This window comes from Malus sylvestris, chromosome 6 (genome assembly GCF_916048215.2).
Source record: "Malus sylvestris chromosome 6, drMalSylv7.2, whole genome shotgun sequence".
Classification (NCBI taxonomy): Eukaryota; Viridiplantae; Streptophyta; class Magnoliopsida; order Rosales; family Rosaceae; genus Malus; species Malus sylvestris.
The window spans coordinates 31,884,794-31,903,328 of NC_062265.1; the positions used below are offsets into that span (position 1 = coordinate 31,884,794).

General features: G+C 37.1%; 2 protein-coding genes across 3 annotated transcripts; one reads left to right on the forward strand and one right to left on the reverse strand.

Moving 5' to 3' along the window:
* Positions 1-1,914: 1,914 nt before the first annotated feature.
* Positions 1,915-11,774, forward strand: LOC126626304 (pre-mRNA-splicing factor ATP-dependent RNA helicase DEAH1-like). Of its 2 annotated transcripts, XM_050295582.1 has the most exons (29): positions 1,915-2,286; positions 2,530-2,634; positions 2,755-2,885; positions 3,003-3,200; positions 3,285-3,356; positions 3,778-3,864; positions 4,011-4,044; positions 4,178-4,232; positions 4,965-5,024; positions 5,128-5,199; positions 5,379-5,442; positions 5,647-5,726; positions 5,866-5,933; positions 6,032-6,089; positions 6,263-6,320; positions 6,406-6,474; positions 6,963-7,031; positions 7,241-7,330; positions 7,704-7,790; positions 8,085-8,200; positions 8,279-8,345; positions 8,728-9,768; positions 10,081-10,143; positions 10,321-10,444; positions 10,554-10,654; positions 10,945-11,007; positions 11,099-11,171; positions 11,331-11,411; positions 11,492-11,774. In XM_050295582.1, the coding sequence occupies exons 2-28, from the start codon at positions 2,535-2,537 to the stop codon at positions 11,378-11,380; spliced, it is 3,150 nt and encodes a 1,049-aa protein (XP_050151539.1). In that variant the 5' UTR covers positions 1,915-2,286; positions 2,530-2,534; the 3' UTR covers positions 11,381-11,411; positions 11,492-11,774. The 2 variants fall into 2 exon arrangements, with proteins under 2 accessions (XP_050151539.1, XP_050151538.1); XM_050295581.1 differs by having other exon boundaries at positions 11,331-11,774.
* A 672-nt stretch (positions 11,775-12,446) lies between these two features.
* LOC126626309 (UDP-glucose 6-dehydrogenase 5) lies at positions 12,447-14,736 on the reverse strand. Its single transcript, XM_050295595.1, has 2 exons — positions 14,608-14,736; positions 12,447-14,077 (listed from the first exon to the last, which is right to left on the reverse strand). The coding sequence occupies exon 2, from the start codon at positions 14,067-14,069 to the stop codon at positions 12,627-12,629; it is 1,443 nt and encodes a 480-aa protein (XP_050151552.1). The 5' UTR covers positions 14,070-14,077; positions 14,608-14,736; the 3' UTR covers positions 12,447-12,626.
* Positions 14,737-18,535: the final 3,799 nt, after the last annotated feature.

Consider the following 18,535-nt stretch of genomic DNA (forward strand, 5'->3'; position numbering starts at 1 on the left):
GACAGTAGAAAATTGCTCCTTTAAACGAGTCCAAAGATCTCTCGAACTTTGACTCCCAATAGCACATGACATAGCCACAGGTGATAGGGTCGCAGTAATCAATTGCATTATAGCCCTATCATGCATTCTCCAAATTACAAAAGCATCATTCTCAGTAGAAGTAGAAGAAACAGAGGGATTCATACCAGATTCACCAGTTTGTGAGAGAGTTGGAGACGGACAAGGATTCAAGCCATCCACAAAACCCATAATACCATTGCTTTCCAGCAAGAGTTGCATCTGAAAATGCCAATTAAGGTAATTGGAGTCATCAAGCTTGACATTAACGGAGGTCGAGATCGACGAAATAAGATTCGTAACCGGAGATTGAAGTAACTGAAGTTGAGATGCAGTCACCATCGTTTACACAAGATTGCAGATTCGTGAATTTCAGTCAGGAATTTTCACAAACACTTGATGAGCACTGCTCTCGGACACTTAACCAGAAATCTATTACAATGAAGAATCTACAACAAAACCGTATAAACCACAAGGACGACTCAGTCCAATCAGAAAATCAGAGAATATCACAGATAAGAAGGAGGAAGAAGCGGAAGCAAGAAGGATCGAAGATCACGCGTCAGCATCAATGGCGAGTGATACCATGTTAACCTTCATGAATTAGTCAATATATCTTTCTATAATCTTTCTATACAATGCAAGAACTAGAGAGAGAGAGTAGAGATAGAGAGAGAAGGAGTTTCTGTAGAATATCTTTCTTATTAATCAAGTAAACTAACAACCTTGCCTTATATAGGCAGTTACAACACTAGTACGAACTAACTAATACAACAAGATTGTGACAAGTGTCACAATCATGAACCATTGAATGTATATTCTAACAGTGAGTTGGGTACTTCTTTGGGTATTAGTTATGTAGTTATCGAATCGGACTTTAGCGAGTCTATTTCTTATCTCTCTGATTCTCTTGATTCTGACAGTTGGGAGGTTTTTCCTATCTTGGCACGCGTAAAACAGATGAGTGGGGTTTTCCAGCACTGTCGTTGGTCTTGGGTGTCTAGATTAGCCAATATGACGGCGGATTTTCTTGCGTCGCGTGATTTTACAGAGATGTGTGATTGTGTTTGAGTCGACAGGCCTCTATCCTTGTTGGTTCATGTTTTGAATGGGGATGGTATTCCATGTCCGCATTGATATGTTTCGTGGTGTTTGGGGTGACGCTCAACTTGGTTGATGCGTCTTGTGGTTGTATCCCCTTTCACTGCGTTGGTGGTCATTGTGTCTTTCTTGGTGTTTGCCTTTTGATAAGCATTTTGTTTCTTGTTGGCTTTCATGCCTTGGAATGAAGTTCCTTGTTTCCCAGAAAAAACAAAGAACGACTCTTCATTCTCTATTGTCTTGAGATGAATTGAATTAAAGAGGAATTGAAATGAGTTAGAATTAGAATCAGATTTTTGTTGAAGTTGTTTACTAAAGAGGGTGTATTCAATTGAGAATTTAAGAGATTTTAATGGATTTATAAATCCATGAATTTTTATGAAGTTTAATTGATTTTTAGAGATTCCATATAAAATTTTGATTTTATCCTAAAAAAGCCTTTAATTACCATATATAAAGCCTTTAATAATACAATTATTTATCCTAAAAGGCCCTTATTACCATATAAAAATAGGAAAATTAATAAAAAATGTTTGAAAACTTTGAGTTTTAATGATAAAGACAAAATAAAGGGTAAGGTGAATAGTATTAGGATTAAAGATTTGAAAACTTTGAGTTTTAATGATAAAGACAAAATAAAGGGTAAAATGAATAGTATTAGGATTGACTTTTTAACGTGAAAATATGGTTTTCTTAAAATAATTACGAGCGGCCTGTAAAAATACCCCACCGTATACGAATTATACGAACGCCTTCATTTAAAAACAACGAGACGCAGGCCCTCCCCCTCCTCTCATCGCGCTCTAAAATTCCTCATCTTCTTCCCTTCTGATTCTTCTTCTTCTTCTCTTCTGATTACTCTTTCTTCTTCTTCTTCTCTTCTGATTACTATTTCTTCTTCCAAATAACCAATTAATTCCAAATATTTATATATTTATTATATTGGTCCTCTCTCTCTGTCTCTCTCTTATGCCTGCTTCTTCACTGGGTTTTGATTTGAAACCTGAAGGTGCTGGGTGCTGTGCTACCGGAGACGACCCCATTGAAAAGGCTGGAAGGGGAAGGAGATAAGGGTATATTGGGTAGAAAAAACTGATTCCGGCTTCAGAAATTATTTGTTGCCCTAAGGTGAGTTCTCTCTCGATTGATTCAAAATCCCTAACAAAAAACCACTACTTAGGGTTCCAGTGTGATCGTTTTTGTTTCAATTTTCGATAATTTCATTGAAATTTAATTGCTTTTTAGCTTAGGCAGCTTGAATCAGTGTTAAATTGAACTGGCACCAAATTTCCATGCTTTATTTTTTGATTTTTTTCTTCCGAATTTAATGTTTCGCCGTTGTTTTGAGAACGATTGTGTTGTTCAATGCAGTAAAAATGGGGAGCGAGAGCAATCTGAAGACGTGGGTATCCGATAAGTTAATGACGTTGCTCGGATACTCCAATGCCACTGTAGTTCAATACATTATCGGAATTAGTTAGTTGTTCTTAGTCCTTGCCACCTTACCAGTTATTTGCTTTCGATTTTGTGAACTTGGATGATAGCAGCATTGTATGCAATTTGATTTGACTAATGGAAAATTGACATTTCTTGCAGCTAAACAAGCAAAATCACCGGCTGGTGTTGTAGGCAAGCTTGTAGAATATGGGTTTTCTTCATCAGCTGAAACAAGTGCATTTGCTGAAGACATTTTTTCTAGAGTGCCTCGTAAAGAATCTGGTTTGAACGTGAGTTCTTATTCTAAATCAAATGAATGTATAGACTCAGGATTTTTTACCCCAGTTTTATCCGTCTATGAAATCATGCCTTTCCTGATTGTTACTATTGTTTGTTATGTATATCAGCAATATCAGAAACAAGAGAGGGAAGCTGCAATGTTGGTCAGGAAGCAGCAGACATACGCTCTTTTGGATGCAGATGACGACGACGATGATGATGGAGGTAGAGCATCTGTCCCTGTTGTTTCAGAGTCAAGGAAACCAGATTCCCATAAGAAGCGGTTTAGGAAGAAGGGTTTGAGTCAAGAAGATGAAGAGGATGAGGTTAAGCCCTTAAACTTATGTAATATAATATTCTGTTTTTGTTTCTCAAGGTAATCGTTGTTTTAACTTAGTGCAATGCTGCAGGGGATTGCACAAGAGGAAGAAAAGAGAAGGGTAAAAAGACGAACTTCGCCAGATGAAGATGATGGTTCAGAGGTTTTCTTCTTATATAAATATATATATATATATATATATATATTTTTTTTAAATTTCTGCATAGGTTCAGTTTCTCGTAATTTGTCGCTGTTTTAATTGAAAAACAAAGTTAAGTAATAATGCATGATGGGAGCAGAGATAAATTTGATTGAATTGATATAGTTCTTCAACGCTTGTCCAGACTCACTTTGTAGTCTGAATGATTATTTTGACATCTTTTTACCCAGTGATATTATCTGCATGGTTCACAATGGGCACTATAGTTACAAATTTTTTTTGTGCTCTCGCTCTCTCACTCTCTTTTATTATAATAAATCTCAGTACATTGAGTAGCAAGTTTACATTCATTTTTCAGTTATCGATTTTTCCTTGTTCTTCTCTACCAGTTTTTAACATGTCCTCTATTTATAATGGCATGCAGTCAGAAGAAGAAAGATTGCGTGATCAAAGAGAGAGGGAGCAATTGGAGCGGAATATAAGGGAGCGGGACACAACAGCAACACGAAAGGTACAAATTTAGTTATGAGCTGATTTTCATTTTCTACTTTTTCTTTGGTATCAAATCAGCTTGGATTGTCATCTTGCTTCGAGCTACTTCTGACACTGCTTGTTTCCTTTCTCGTCACTAACATCTTTTTTTCTCCCTTCCAACAGTTAACAGAGAGAAAGTTGTCAAAAAAGGAAGAAGGTACGACAACTTGAGGATATAATTACATCGACACATATTTGTCAAGAATTGCATATTGTGTGCTTGCGATTATACATCTTGATGCATATTCAGGATTTAAGTTCTCATTATGATGCATTGTACTATTGAACAGAGGAGGCTATTCGGAGAACAAATGCTTTTGAGAAAGATGACATTGAAGATTTAAGGTATGTCATTATCTATATATCATGAATTGACTAACTCTGAAGTCCTGCTTATTTATTTGGGTTTGTTCTTACAGGTAAAGTTCTATTCTTTTGGTAGGCAAAAGTAAACTTAAAATACCTGTTTTTTAAATAGTTAAAATATGCTTATTTATTTTTATTCTACCCCTTTAGCAGTTAGCACTTTGCTAAGCTCAATATGATTAAAACTTTTGGGCAAGCAAACATATTTGCCTTTCTTTCTTATTTCGTTAAAGCCTTTAAGTTTTTGCACTATAATATCCACTATCACGTATGTGTTGTACTGTCTGTTCAAGTTATGTTAGGATTCCAAACTGTGTTTTCTCATTGCAAATGAACTTGGTGTTTCATTTTAACCCTAGGAAAGAGGGTCTTTGCTCTTTTTTGTGTGCCTGGTTGTGTGCACTTTCATTTGCTTTCTAGATTTTGGCCTACACAAATTTTGAGTTGACACTTTCGGTATTGTTGTGTAAGTGACTCCTGTTGAAACCTTTTGAATTACGCACAGAAAATCTGTCCCTGTTTCTGGATTGTTTGGTAGACCGATAGTCTGTTTAGATGGCTTGTATGCTGGAGCTATTATATTCACCCTAGAAAGCAAAGCACTCAAATAAAATATATACATATGTGTGTGTTTTCTATATGACACCAAGCAGGGTTCTTGGTTTATGTATTGATAAGCAAGTGGTCTGATATTTTTATTCTATGCTTCAGAAAAGTTTCAAGACAAGAATATCTAAAGAAAAGGGAGCAAAAGAAGTTGGAGGAAATCAGGTTTGAAAAGAACCACTTTTTGCCTTTCCTAAAGTTAGCTCACACCACCTCCTTCCCCTCCTCCCACAATCCATGTTAATTATTGTTTTGATATGTATCTCAGAGACGATTTAGAGGATGAGCAATACTTATTTGATGGCGTGAAACTCACTGAAGCAGAATATCGCGAATTAAGGTAATGAAAAAGCAGTTGCTGAATTTTTTTGTTCTGCACAGTCTCGGGTTACTGCCTAGCATTTAATAACTTGAATGAACCAACTATAAATAAAAAAATATGTTCAGTTGTTTTATCGGCAGCCAATTCTATATCCAGAATCTAATGTTTATCATATTCATGGATTTTTTTCTGTACAGTTACAAGAAACAAATATACGAAATTGTGAGGAAGAGGTCAGATGAGCCTGAGGATGCCAATGAGGTAAATGGGGGGGGGGGGGGGGGGGTTTATAATTAACCATGGTTAGCTATGTTGCCTAGCTGTTTTGAGAAGAGTTTCTACTGAGAATTTTCTTCCTGTTCACTTTGGAGTGATCGAGTGATTTTAATGATTCCTTGATCTCCTTACACATCAATGTTATTATCTGATTATGTGCTATACTTTCATTTTTTTTTTGTAATGCAGTACAGGATGCCGGATGCCTATGATGACGAGAATGGTGTTAATCAGGAGAAGAGATTTTCTGTGGCTGTGCAACGCTACAGGTAATTATTTAGGAAATGTTAAGAATAACTACAATTACTATACCCAAACATATTCCTAACTGGCATAAATGAATTCAGTCTTAATACTGGTCTTGTTCTGTCTTCTTGAAATTTTTCTAATACCTATTTTTTTGTATAGGGACCAGAGTGCTGGGGATAAAATGAACCCATTTGCAGAACAGGAAGCTTGGGAGGATCACCAAATTGGTGAGTTCATGGTGAAGTTTTAGCGTCTGTTAGGTGAACCTTCTTATATAATTTAGACAAATGTCAGAAATATTCATCTTGAGGTCATCATCTTGCAGGAAAGGCAACGCTGAAATTTGGTTCAAAAAATAAAAAGCAAATGTCAGATGACTATCAGTAAGTTTACCAAGTTTTATTCTTTTGCTTCTGTTTTACCTGCTTGTTATCACCATCTGAAGTTGCAATGTGTAATAAGTGAACTAAATTTATAGCAGAGGCATGCATTGATAGCTTCTTTTGTTTGTGCATAAGCATGCTAAGTTTTTTAACATATGCCTTTTGATGTTTAGATTTGTATTTGAGGACCAGATTGAGTTTATCAAGGCATCGGTTATGGATGGTGATAAGGTATTTCTATTAACAGCACCAGTTTTGACGACACATTTCTCTGGTATCACAGTACACTTCTCATTTGCTTATTTTGTGGGTGCAGTTTGATGATGATGGGGAACCCTCCGAGTTAGTTGAGTCGAGGGCGAAATCAGCCTTAGAGAAGCTTCAGGTTGCTGATAATTTTTTTTTTTTTTTTTTTTTTTTTGTTTATATTTTCCTTGGCTTTTTGCTAAGATTTTTGCTAAGACATTTAACTGTGTTTGGTATGACGTATTAGATTGGAAGGCAGCTCTTTGCTAGTCTGGCTTTGTTTTTGTTTTAGGCTGTGGGTTGGTTTTCTGTTCTTTATTTTGGCTTCACTGTTTGGGCTGGTCCGCTGGACCACCCTCTTTGTTTGCCTATTTTCTTTCTCTTAATAAAATTCTCTTTACCAATAAACTGTTCAGAACATTTAAAGAAAAAACTGAAGAGAATGAATGAATATCACTAAAAGATGCATACATTATTGAAGCAATAGAGGTTCTTTCAGTGTCAATTTAATTTGTGCCTGTCTTTTATGAATTATGAGTTAACTATATAATTAACCTTTAATGGTATTAATATATAGGAGATTATATTGCTGTATTTTACTAATCATATATGTTTTTGCTCATTCAGGAAGATAGAAAAACATTACCCATCTACACATACCGTGAATCATTGCTCGATGCTATCGAAAAACATCAGGTTTTTGTTTAATCTCTTCTGTTACAAATTCATTATTTTTTACTAGAAATGCGTTCATTCAGATGCACTGTAGCAGATCATTATCTTCCGCCAAATGGTTATGTGTTTTACTTTCACAATAGAAGCCAGAAAGAATTCTAATAAATATCATATTAACAAATCTCTAAGCATTTTCTTGTATTACATGCCTTTGTCTTCTGGTTTTGTAGGTCCTTGTTATTGTTGGTGAAACAGGATCTGGAAAAACTACACAGATACCCCAATATCTTCACGAGGCCGGATACACAAAACGTGGAAAGGTGTAAGCTTTGTTTCTTGCAATTTTATGGTTATGTGATGGAAATCTGTCTATGTTTATCTTGCAAACATTCGACTCTAGTATGATATTTTTATTGAAATGGACGGTAATACGGGATAGCTCATTGTCATAAACCTTTTGCCCTTTTTTTGACTTATGTGGGTAATAAAACAATAACAGATTTTTCTTTTTGGTTTTTGCAACGTTGTATTTTTAATGTCTTTACCTTATGGAGACTCTAACATTCTATTAACTTTCTCAAACTACCTGAAAGGTTTAAAAAATATTAGACCATTAAAAAGGTGGACTCATTATTATACTATAACTATCTGATGGTAGTCGAACTTATGGAATCTTATTTATTTTTCTTTCAGATTGGATGCACACAACCACGGAGAGTTGCTGCTATGAGTGTTGCTGCAAGGGTTTCTCAAGAAATGGGGGTCAAACTTGGGCATGAGGTATCCCCATTTTGTTGAATTGATCATTGTTCATTATCCTAACAACTAATAAGTTAATAACCCGAATGGATTAAAAGAAGCATCAATGACCTACATAGAGGTGATACTCACTCTGATGTTCTGATGGATGGTACTTATTTTGATGATATGCATTATTCTTTGTTTACAAATTTGAAATGTTTTTCTAGTTTCTTTATCTGTTCTGAAAATGTACCCAAAACTAGAAAAAACAATAGAGGTAGTGGCAATCTGACCTCTTTTAACAGTAGTGGGTGCTTTTTATGCCATATGCAGGTTGGTTATTCCATTCGTTTTGAGGATTGCACATCGGAAAAGACTGTTTTGAAATATATGACAGATGGAATGCTGTTGCGAGAATTCCTTGGTGAACCAGATCTGGCTAGCTACAGGTAAGGTAACTTAGTGGCATAATGGTTGAATATTGGTTTTTTGACTTTTGTCTCACTGTTTGTCTGCAATTGTTTCAGTGTGGTGATGGTGGACGAGGCCCATGAGCGAACACTGTCAACTGATATTCTATTTGGATTAGTAAAGGTAAGCAATAACTCTTTCATGTTTTCTAGTCATTTATTTAGAGTTATTTTTGTGAAGAGCATTATTCGTTAATGACTGGACCAAACCATCAGTGCTTCCAATCTTTAAGTGACTTTTGTGCACCTTTGTGGGGGATAACTGATTAGTTGACCACGATTGCAGATTTAGTTTTCTTGGCTTTGCATAATTTCTTCTTTTTTATTGGAAGTATTGTGCATGCTTTATGGAATAACTCTGCATGTGTGCCGAAATTTGAGCTGATGGTTTTGTTTTTCTTTGAAAATTATTTTATAATGACCACCCTGCTGGAAGCACTTAAATAAAGACTCATAGATACCTTTGGTTTCTTCGGATATCTGATGGGTAGTGGTTTTTGTAATAGGATATTGCTCGGTTTAGACCCGATCTTAAACTGCTTATCTCAAGTGCAACGCTTGATGCTGAAAAGTTCAGCGATTATTTTGATTCTGCTCCAATTTTTAAAATTCCTGGGAGGCGGTATCCTGTTGAAATACATTACACGAAAGCACCAGAAGCTGATTACTTAGATGCAGCAATTGTAACTTCACTCCAAATCCATGTGACGCAACCTCCGGGAGATATATTGGTGTTCCTCACTGGTCAAGAAGAAATCGAGACAGCAGAAGAAATAATGAAGCACAGAACACGAGGTCTAGGGACAAAAATTGCTGAGCTGATTATTTGTCCCATATATGCAAACCTACCAACTGAGCTGCAATCAAAAATTTTTGAACCCACACCTGAAGGGGCAAGGAAGGTTGTCCTAGCCACAAATATTGCAGAAACTTCTCTTACCATTGATGGGATCAAATATGTTATTGACCCTGGTTTTTGCAAGATGAAATCCTATAATCCAAGGACTGGTATGGAGTCGTTGTTAATCACTCCCATCTCAAAGGCATCAGCAATGCAGAGGGCAGGTCGATCTGGTCGAACGGGTCCTGGAAAGTGCTACCGCTTATATACTGCCTACAATTATTACAATGATTTGGACGACAACACAGTACCAGAAGTGCAGAGGACTAATCTCGCAAATGTTGTGCTTTCATTGAAGAGCCTTGGTATTCATGACTTGTTACATTTTGATTTTATGGACCCTCCACCATCTGAAGCATTACTAAAAGCCCTGGAACTTTTATTTGCACTAAGTGCATTAAATAAGGTGGGTGAGTTGACCAAAGTTGGTCGAAGGATGGCAGAGTTTCCACTTGACCCCATGCTATCTAAGATGATAGTTGCTTCTGATAAGTACAAGTGTTCAGACGAGATCATTTCCATTGCTGCCATGCTTTCCATTGGTAATTCAATCTTTTACCGTCCAAAGGACAAGCAAGTCCATGCGGACAATGCACGATTGAATTTTCACATGGGGAATGTTGGAGATCACATTGCATTGCTCAAGGTATACTTTCGCCTTCCTTTACTGTATGGTTTTGTTTCATTATTCCCTTTACTGAACATGTCTGATGTTTAGGGCTTTAAACCATGACTTTGGGACTTGGGGGATGGGAAAATGGTAAAGTTCATATTTTGATGTTAAGTAGTTATAAACTTATAATGAATTGAATGAGGTTGGTACTGAGTCTACTATAAAAGATATAAGAACCGTTGAATCAGAAACAAGTTAATTAAGATAAATTACTAACTGTGTCAAGTAATATTTCAGTTGTTATTGACCCCATTTGTTTCTGTTTTTTTCGTCTTATAATCATAGGTTTATAATTCATGGAAAGAGACCAATTATTCAACCCAGTGGTGTTATGAGAATTATATACAGGTACATTTTGATATTTGAGACCGATGCTTGTTAAAATCTTGATGTATTTTTTATTTGAAACATTGATACTAGTTTAGGCGTTTCTGTTTTCTTATAGGTACTGATTAACATCTTGCTTTTACTATATCAATTTACACTATGTTGGCTCTTGAATATTTATCAACACTCCTCTTACAGGTGAGAAGCATGAAGCGTGCTAGAGATATTAGAGACCAGCTCGAGGGACTCTTGGAGAGGGTGGAGATTGAGCTGGTTTCAAATATGAGTGATAACGAGACTATAAAGAAGGCCATTACATCCGGTAAATATACCATTACCGTTATAACCATAATGATTTAGAAGTGAAATCCTTCTTCCTTTTACTCTTGTTCATTGTTGAATTAAACTATAATGGTTGCTATTTCTATCAGGCTTCTTCCCTCATTCTGCAAAGCTTCAAAAGAATGGATCTTATAGAACAGTCAAACATCCGCAGACTGTCCATATACATCCGAGCTCAGGGCTGTCACAGGTAAAGAAGAATTGCATTATCCTCGTTGCTACTTTCCATTTAAGTTCAGTCTTTTGGTCCGCAATCTAAACTGATCTCGCTCTTGCTGTGCTTTATTTCTAACTCATTATATCGCATATGAACACATGTACATGATACCAATTACAAAAAATTCAGGCTTTTGTACAATTTGGATAACCATTAAGGGAGATTTAATGCATCTGAATACATTTGTGCATCTTATAGTAATTTGATGACAGATTTCATCTGATGGATTGCTCAATTGTGTATTTCCTTTTATTTCTCTTCAGGTGCTTCCGAGATGGGTTATATACCATGAATTGGTACTTACGACCAAGGAATATATGAGACAGGTATCTGCTCCCTTGTACCTTTCATTTTCCATGATCAATATTTTGTATACGTGATTTGCTTTACAGCTAAAGCCTACAAATTAAATTGCAGGTGACAGAATTAAAGCCAGAGTGGTTAGTGGAAATAGCTCCGCATTATTACCAGCTGAAGGATGTTGAAGATGGTATGATCTCTCTCTCTCTCTCTATTATGTATTGTTATTCTGCTACTTTAATGTACGATTACCTCTATCGTCAATCATATAACTGTTGATTTCTCTAGTAAAAAGATTTCTTGTATCATTTGATTGTTCAAATCGCTGAACTATTTTTATCAATGGCAGCGTTATCAAAGAAAATGCCTCGTGGAGAAGGGCGTGCGCAAGAAGGCTGAGAATTTGAAGATAATTGTATATACATCACTGGTGGCTTGTTGAAGCCTGCAAGCACAATTTTGTTATTAATCTGTGTACTTTATCAAGTAGTTGACAAACTAACAATGCAGGCTTTCTAGAGATGGATCCTTTCGTAGTCACGGTACTGTTTCTACAAGAGAATCCGAGGATGCTCTTACTGTCAGGTTCCGATTTTGTTCGAGGTAAACGAGGATGTTTTGATCACATGTATAAACTCTCAGGAACACTAAATACAGGTTAATCTTGTGTAATAGCAGGTTTATGAGGTAGTGATGATGTCTTAATGAGGAGTTAGGCAGCTGAGTTGTATTCTGTATCAAACGTTTGTGTAAGGATTATTATCCATTGATTGATTTTTATTTCACTCGTCAAGATGGTAGGTTTTGTTTTTTTCAGGAGTTCGTCGGGAGGAGAGAAACTTACCTGCAATACGCCGTCATGATTTAATTTTCGGCATGATATTATGTGATTGGTTGATGTATTGTCATTTTATGTCCTGAGTGCATGTAAGTTCTTCCTTTTAAGGGGACCTCTGGTTTTTACTTCTGCCTAATTGTGGTTGACCTTTGACTTTAGTTGAACAAAAGATCATAAGTACGCGGGCTGAAGGCTACAAGTAGGCTCTTGGGACTGGACCAGTTTTTCAAATAAATAGTGGTTATCCGCCGGAAATATTGCGCATGTCAATTTTGCATATGCATTTGCAAATTACTCGTATACACGACTGACGTTAGCATTTGTCAAATACGTAGTATGTCAACCGTCCTTTGCAGAAGTACGGATTATTGTTCACTTAATGATTGATTTAATTGTTCTAATCAACCATCAAAACAGTGTAAATTGCTAAACTTCAAAATTAGAATGCCTAATTTGAACTCGTTTGTAAATACTTTTCAAATGGAGGAAAGCGCTTTTGGTAAAAAAAAAAATTACACCCAATTCTTAGTAAAAGTACAAATGAATCTTAAAAAGCATTTAAAGTGCTTTCATTTTAAAAGCATTTACAAACGAGTTATTCGTCACTCTGTCAGCAGTAAGCAAGCATTAATAAAATTCGCTATTTATTATCTCATAAGGACCCATGGATACAAAAAAAGAAAGAAAGAAAAAAAGGTAAAAATGCCACACTGTCTGAGATAAGATGAAAGTAAAAGCATGAGGTGAAAAGTAAAAGTTCAAAGAATCACTTCTGCTCTTTCAGCTGAAAGAAAAAAACGACACATCTTATGCCACAGCAGGCATGTCCTTGAGCCAAGAATCCAACGGCTTCCCGATCGAGTACACGATGAATCCGATCTCTCTCAGCTTCTCAACATCGACGACGTTCCTCCCATCGAACAAGAACGCAGGCTTCTGCATGTTGTCGTAAATCTTCTTGTAATCGAGCGTCTTGAACTCGTCCCACTCGGTCAGAATGCAGATGCCATGAGCACCCTTTGTTGCCTCATAAGCATCCCACACTACACTCACTTCCTTGACCGCGGCAGGGCTCATTGGCTGCAGATGAATCGGATGGTCCCAATCAAACTTTTTCATCGAAAGATCCCTCCGAATCTGCTCCTCAGTAACCTGCAGATCATATATGCTCAAGTGCGCCTTGTCCCCCAACAGCCCGTTGCAAACATCAATGGCAGGGGTCTCCCTCGTGTCCCCGGTGTTTTTCTTGAACGCGAATCCAAGTATCGCAATCTTTTTGCCCGAAACAGTGTTGAACATCGAAGAGACAACCCTGTTCACGAAGCGGCTCTTTTGGTAGTCATTCACCTTGATCACTTGTTTCCAATAGTCTGCGACTTCAGGGAGGCCATTGCACTCGCAGATATAGACCAGGTTCAGAATGTCCTTCTGAAAACAAGACCCCCCGAATCCAACGCTGGCATTGAGAAACTTCGATCCAATTCTGGTGTCCTTGCCAACAGCATGGGAAACTTCTGAGATATTCGCTCCGGTGGCCTCGCAGAGAGCTGACATTGCATTCACGGACGAGATCCTCTGCGCCAGGAAGGCATTCGCGGCGAGCTTTGACAGCTCGGCTGACCACAGATTGGTTGTTATGATCTTGTCTTCCGGAACCCAATTGGCATACACTGCCTTCAATGCCTGGACTGCCTTCTGGCCATCCGGGGTTTCCCTCCCTCCGATCAACACGCGGTCGGGCTTGAAAAGATCCTCAATTGCTGTCCCCTCGGCAAGAAACTCCGGGTTCGAGAGAATCTGGTACTTGATTCCCTTGCTGTTATGTGTCAATATCTTTTCAATCGCCTCGGCGGTTTTCACCGGGACAGTTGATTTCTCAACAACAATCTTGTCGGATTTTGAAACATCAGCGATCATTCGGGCTGCGCTTTCCCAGTATGTCAAGTCTGCAGCCTTGCCGGCTCCAAGTCCCCGGGTTTTCGTTGGGGTGTTAACCGAAACAAAGATAATGTCCGCCTCCGCGACATGCTTTTCGACAGCAGTGCTGAAGAAGAGGTTCTTTCCTCTGCATTGCTTCACAATCTCGTCAAGACCTGGCTCGTAAATGGGGAGCTGGTCGCTGTTCCAGGCAGCGATTCGGGGCACGGAGATGTCTACCACTGCTACTTCGATGCCAGGGCACTTCAGGGCAATCACTGCCATGGTTGGACCCCCGACATAGCCAGCTCCAATGCAGCAGATCTTCACCATTTTTTCTTCTGTTAAAAACACGAAACAAAGCAATCTGTCAAGAGAAAATAAAATGCAGCTTCCTGTATAAAAACACGAAATTATAAGCTTCTCTAATATACGGGGAGAAGATTCGAACTTGGGTTCGGTGGGACGGGACGCACTGGTCAATTGGCCTAACCTACGTCAGCAAGATTTAATCTTTGATATGGCAAAATTTGACCAAATCTAGGGAATGAAAAAAATGGTGTCCACAATTAAAAGATGCCTAACTTGCTCAAAACTTAAAGATGGAATATTCTAATTTATGGAAGGAGATTCGAATTTGGGTGCACAGGCGGAAACTAACTGGCCTAATACACATCTAGAAGATCCGACCTTTAATTTGACAAAACTTGACTAAATCTAGACGATGAACCAAGTGTCCACAATTTTAACATGACTAACTTGCTCAAAACTTTCTACAATGCAAGAAAATTGTCATAAGTTGAGCATCTAAACATGCAAGAAAATGGTGAAATACTTTAACTTAATTTTACACAAGAAACCATGGCAGTACCTTGATAAAATTTCTGTAGGCTTCAAAAATGGAAGAAAGAAATAGAAGGTAAAGTAGGCTAGAGAGAGAGAGAGAGAGAGAGAGAGAGAGCACAAACTACTACAGGAAAGAAAGAGAGGAACGAGGTGCTTAAATACCCAAAAGCACTTGTGAGATCTACATCAATTATGTTACTTTCACGAACCAAAGCAAAGTCAGATTAATGGAAAAGCTGGAATGGAGCATTCAACACGTTTCCAAACACCACCTTTCGCGTCCAGTAACAAACAAGGGAAATTCAGCCACCCACTTTGTTTTTTATTTCCTTTCAACTCAAAGAATGAAAACTGCTTACGAGAAAAGCAGATTTCCGAGGATACCCATGTCACTAAAACACAGATAAAATTGAAGTCAATTGAAAGAAAAACCGTTTTTTGGCATAAAAACAAGGGTTCGAATCAAAGAGTCTGACCAAACAGAACCCATATAACAGCAATTTCATTACAAATGGGTGATCAGAGTAAAAGCTGGACAGTACGCGTTTTTGGTTCATGTGCCACTATGCGATCATTAAACACCTCATGGGCGAGAAATGTGCACAAACAGGATCGGTTACAAAGTTTTACATGAAGGGATGTGATTTTGATCGAGAAATATGCACAAATAGATTCGGTTACAAACTTTTAAACGAAGGGACGTGATTTTTATCGAGAGAATGTGATTTCCGCACATATTTTTTCTCTTTGACCTTTGTTTTGTTTTATTTATGACGTTTGAATTGAGTAAATCATAGGACCATAAATAAACAGAAACGTGCAGAGAAGGAGAAAAGATGTTTACATGATATGGACACGAATCAAACAATAAAAGGGCGCAAAATCATAGTTTATACACGATTTATTGTTAGTTTAATAACCCTTAATTTTTTTTTTATATAAAATTTTGTAATCGGTTCTATTTCTGCGCATTAACCAAAAATTAAACACCAGAATGTTACTAATCACCATAGCTAGTTAATAGAGGAAGCTTCAAAGTGCAGAAAGGAAAGGATGTGCTGGTGACTGGTGTGGTGGGGCTCAGAGAATGTTTGAGTAAGATGAAAGCCATGGTGATGGCAATTTATATTAGCTCATATAAAATTGCCGAAAAGTGACAGATAAACGATATTTGATTCAGAAGACAATTAACAAATGAGATTAACGTGTTCGTACCTCAGAAGATGCCCACAAATCAGCACAAACAAGAAAACAAAAGGTTGATGGCAAAGCGTGAAGTAAACTACACAAGGATTATATATATGAATATATATATATATATATAATTTTGAAAAGGGGAGGGAGCTTTTGCTTTAGAGTCTGTAAAGTTTATGCAACCAGAGGCAGATATCAGTTATCGCAATAAAAGGTGTTATATAGGCGGCAGGATTTGCATATTTATTTAGTTACTTAATTAACAGGATTTGCATATTAACCTGGACAGCCTATTTGATAAGAGATTTTTCAATGTGTCAAAAACGGATCAGTACATTAAGTGTCATAATATAATTAATTAATTTTTTCTTTCTTTCAAGTTTCTAACTAATTGTATCATGACATTTGATGTACAGTGCCGTATTTCTGACACGTTGAATTTTTTTCCTATTTGGTAGCTACATGAATGCCATAGATAAATACTCAATAAAATTAAATACTCTATTTTTATGAAATGACGCACACAAAATAATTATAATTTACCAGAATGTCACAAATGTGGTGGTTATAAGTTTTGACTTTATAATAATTTTAGGACGCGTTTATTGTACCAGTTTGTCTTAGACCATAGTAACTTCAGGAATTAAGTTGGATTGGTTTGACATGGACTAAGTAGTATAAAAATAATGAAATGTTTGATGTAATATCGGATTAAGTCACAGAATAAATTATTTTTGAAATCCAAATATATTTTTCATCATTTTTTAATTCATCTAAATAATATTTTGTTATTATTAATCCACACTTGTTTTTTTTTTTTTCCTGAGTCACTCTCTCTCCCCCCACCCTCTACCTGTCATTTTCTTCCTCATCTTTTTCTTTCCCTTCTCTTCTTCGCACCGTCCACAAATGCTCTCGTCAACGCCGCAGTCAGCGGCAACCCCTCTTCTCGCCGCCGACAAAATCTCCTTCTCGTTTGAACCTTTTGCTTCTTTCTCACACCTTTTGCCTCGTTACAAGATCATCAACCACTAGAGCTTAATTGTCCGACATGCCTAATCTCTGGAAAATTTGCAGCATCATCAATATTAACCTCACAAGGAGAGCTTAATTGTACCACATGCCTAATTTCCCAGTGGCCCAGAGATTGACCTTGTGATCTTCTCCGCCAGTGACAGGAACTCTAGAAGATTTTCTGCCAATCTTGAGGCAATTCTCCGATGTAGAATGTGTTACCAATTCCTTTGAGCCACATCCCAAGTTAAGGCTAAAACTACCGGAGAAGATGAGTGTGGTGGCGTTGGCATCGATCTAAGCCTCGGATCGAGCCGTGTAATCAAATTTTGAGATTTAGGCGGTGGGTGGGGTTGTCGGTGCAAAGAGATACAGCAAGGGAGAGAGGGAAGATAAGAAGACGAAGTAGACGAAGCGAAGGTCTTAGCAGTCCTATTCTTTTCGAGGTATCTGGCTAAGACCATTTAGCGAGGTCTTTAGTCGTGGCGAGGTCCTTCTAATCACATAGTTAGTTCTTGTGAGTAACAAACATACGACTACACTAATTCTTAGTTCAGTCTAGTTTAATCCAATCATGGGTGGAGCCATGTAGGGACCAGAATTGTCTCAGGCCTACTCTAACACTTTCTTCACACAAGAAAAAAAGAAGATTATGCCTTGATTTCGAAAGATTTTTCAAAGTATTAGGGTCCCAACCAGAATATTTTCCTTATCTCCTTCACTAGGTTTGATTTAAGGTTGATGGCTATTATGCAGTTAACCAACGTCATTGTGAGTTTTGGGGGACTCAAGTGATCAGAGAGGGAGAGAGAGAAAGTAGGGGAGAGTGCTTTCTTCATTCTTCCGCTTAAAAGGACTTTTATTTTGAATTTGAGTCGTGATACTAGGCATGGCAGTTGAGTTGAGGAAGAGGATGACAAGAACGACGTCGTACCAAACCCAAATGATGGTGATTTGTAGCTTAGGACATGACATATCTATATATTTTTTAGATTAGAGAAGCGTTTTAGGGTGAGACTTTTGGGACCCTCCTGAGTTAAAATTCTAGCTTCGTCACCGAGTCCAATGAAGGCTAGTGATGACGAACAAATGCACTCTTAGAACATTGAGTGAGATGGCGCGGAGTGTGACAACAAATGTATTAGTTTTGTGTCTAAATAACACTATTCTCTTCTAAATAGCTTCACATATTTTGTATGAGATGAGGCCCACACATTAAGTTTAGCATACCAGAATGCCATAGATGTGGTATACTCTTATTTCTAGGCCAAACCAATTTACCTTATGGAGAGTTTTTTTATTAGGGAATGTATGTCTTCTTTTTGTTTCAGTTTTAAACAATCATGGGATATGAATATGATTTGTCTTATGGACCCATTGCTTGAAAGTTCATATAGATAATTAAGAAATTCAAATAAATTAACATGCATTGAATAAATTTGTAGTGGATAATTTGAAATATAAATGCTATAAGTATCATTGAGTTTTGTAAATGAAAGGTGAACCTCTTTATGATTGATTTTAATTTACATGTTTTTGTTTTACGAACATAACTAGCTACTGATTCTGTGATATTTTTCTTTTTAATTTGAATTAATAGATAAATGTAAAGAAAGAGTGTCTTAAAGAAACAAAAGTATCTTTATATAAATAAATAAAAGGTACATCTAAGTTGTAAGTTTTACTTAATTTATGAGATTATATGCATGCATGTACCTCAAATACTTTATATTACAATTGTCAAA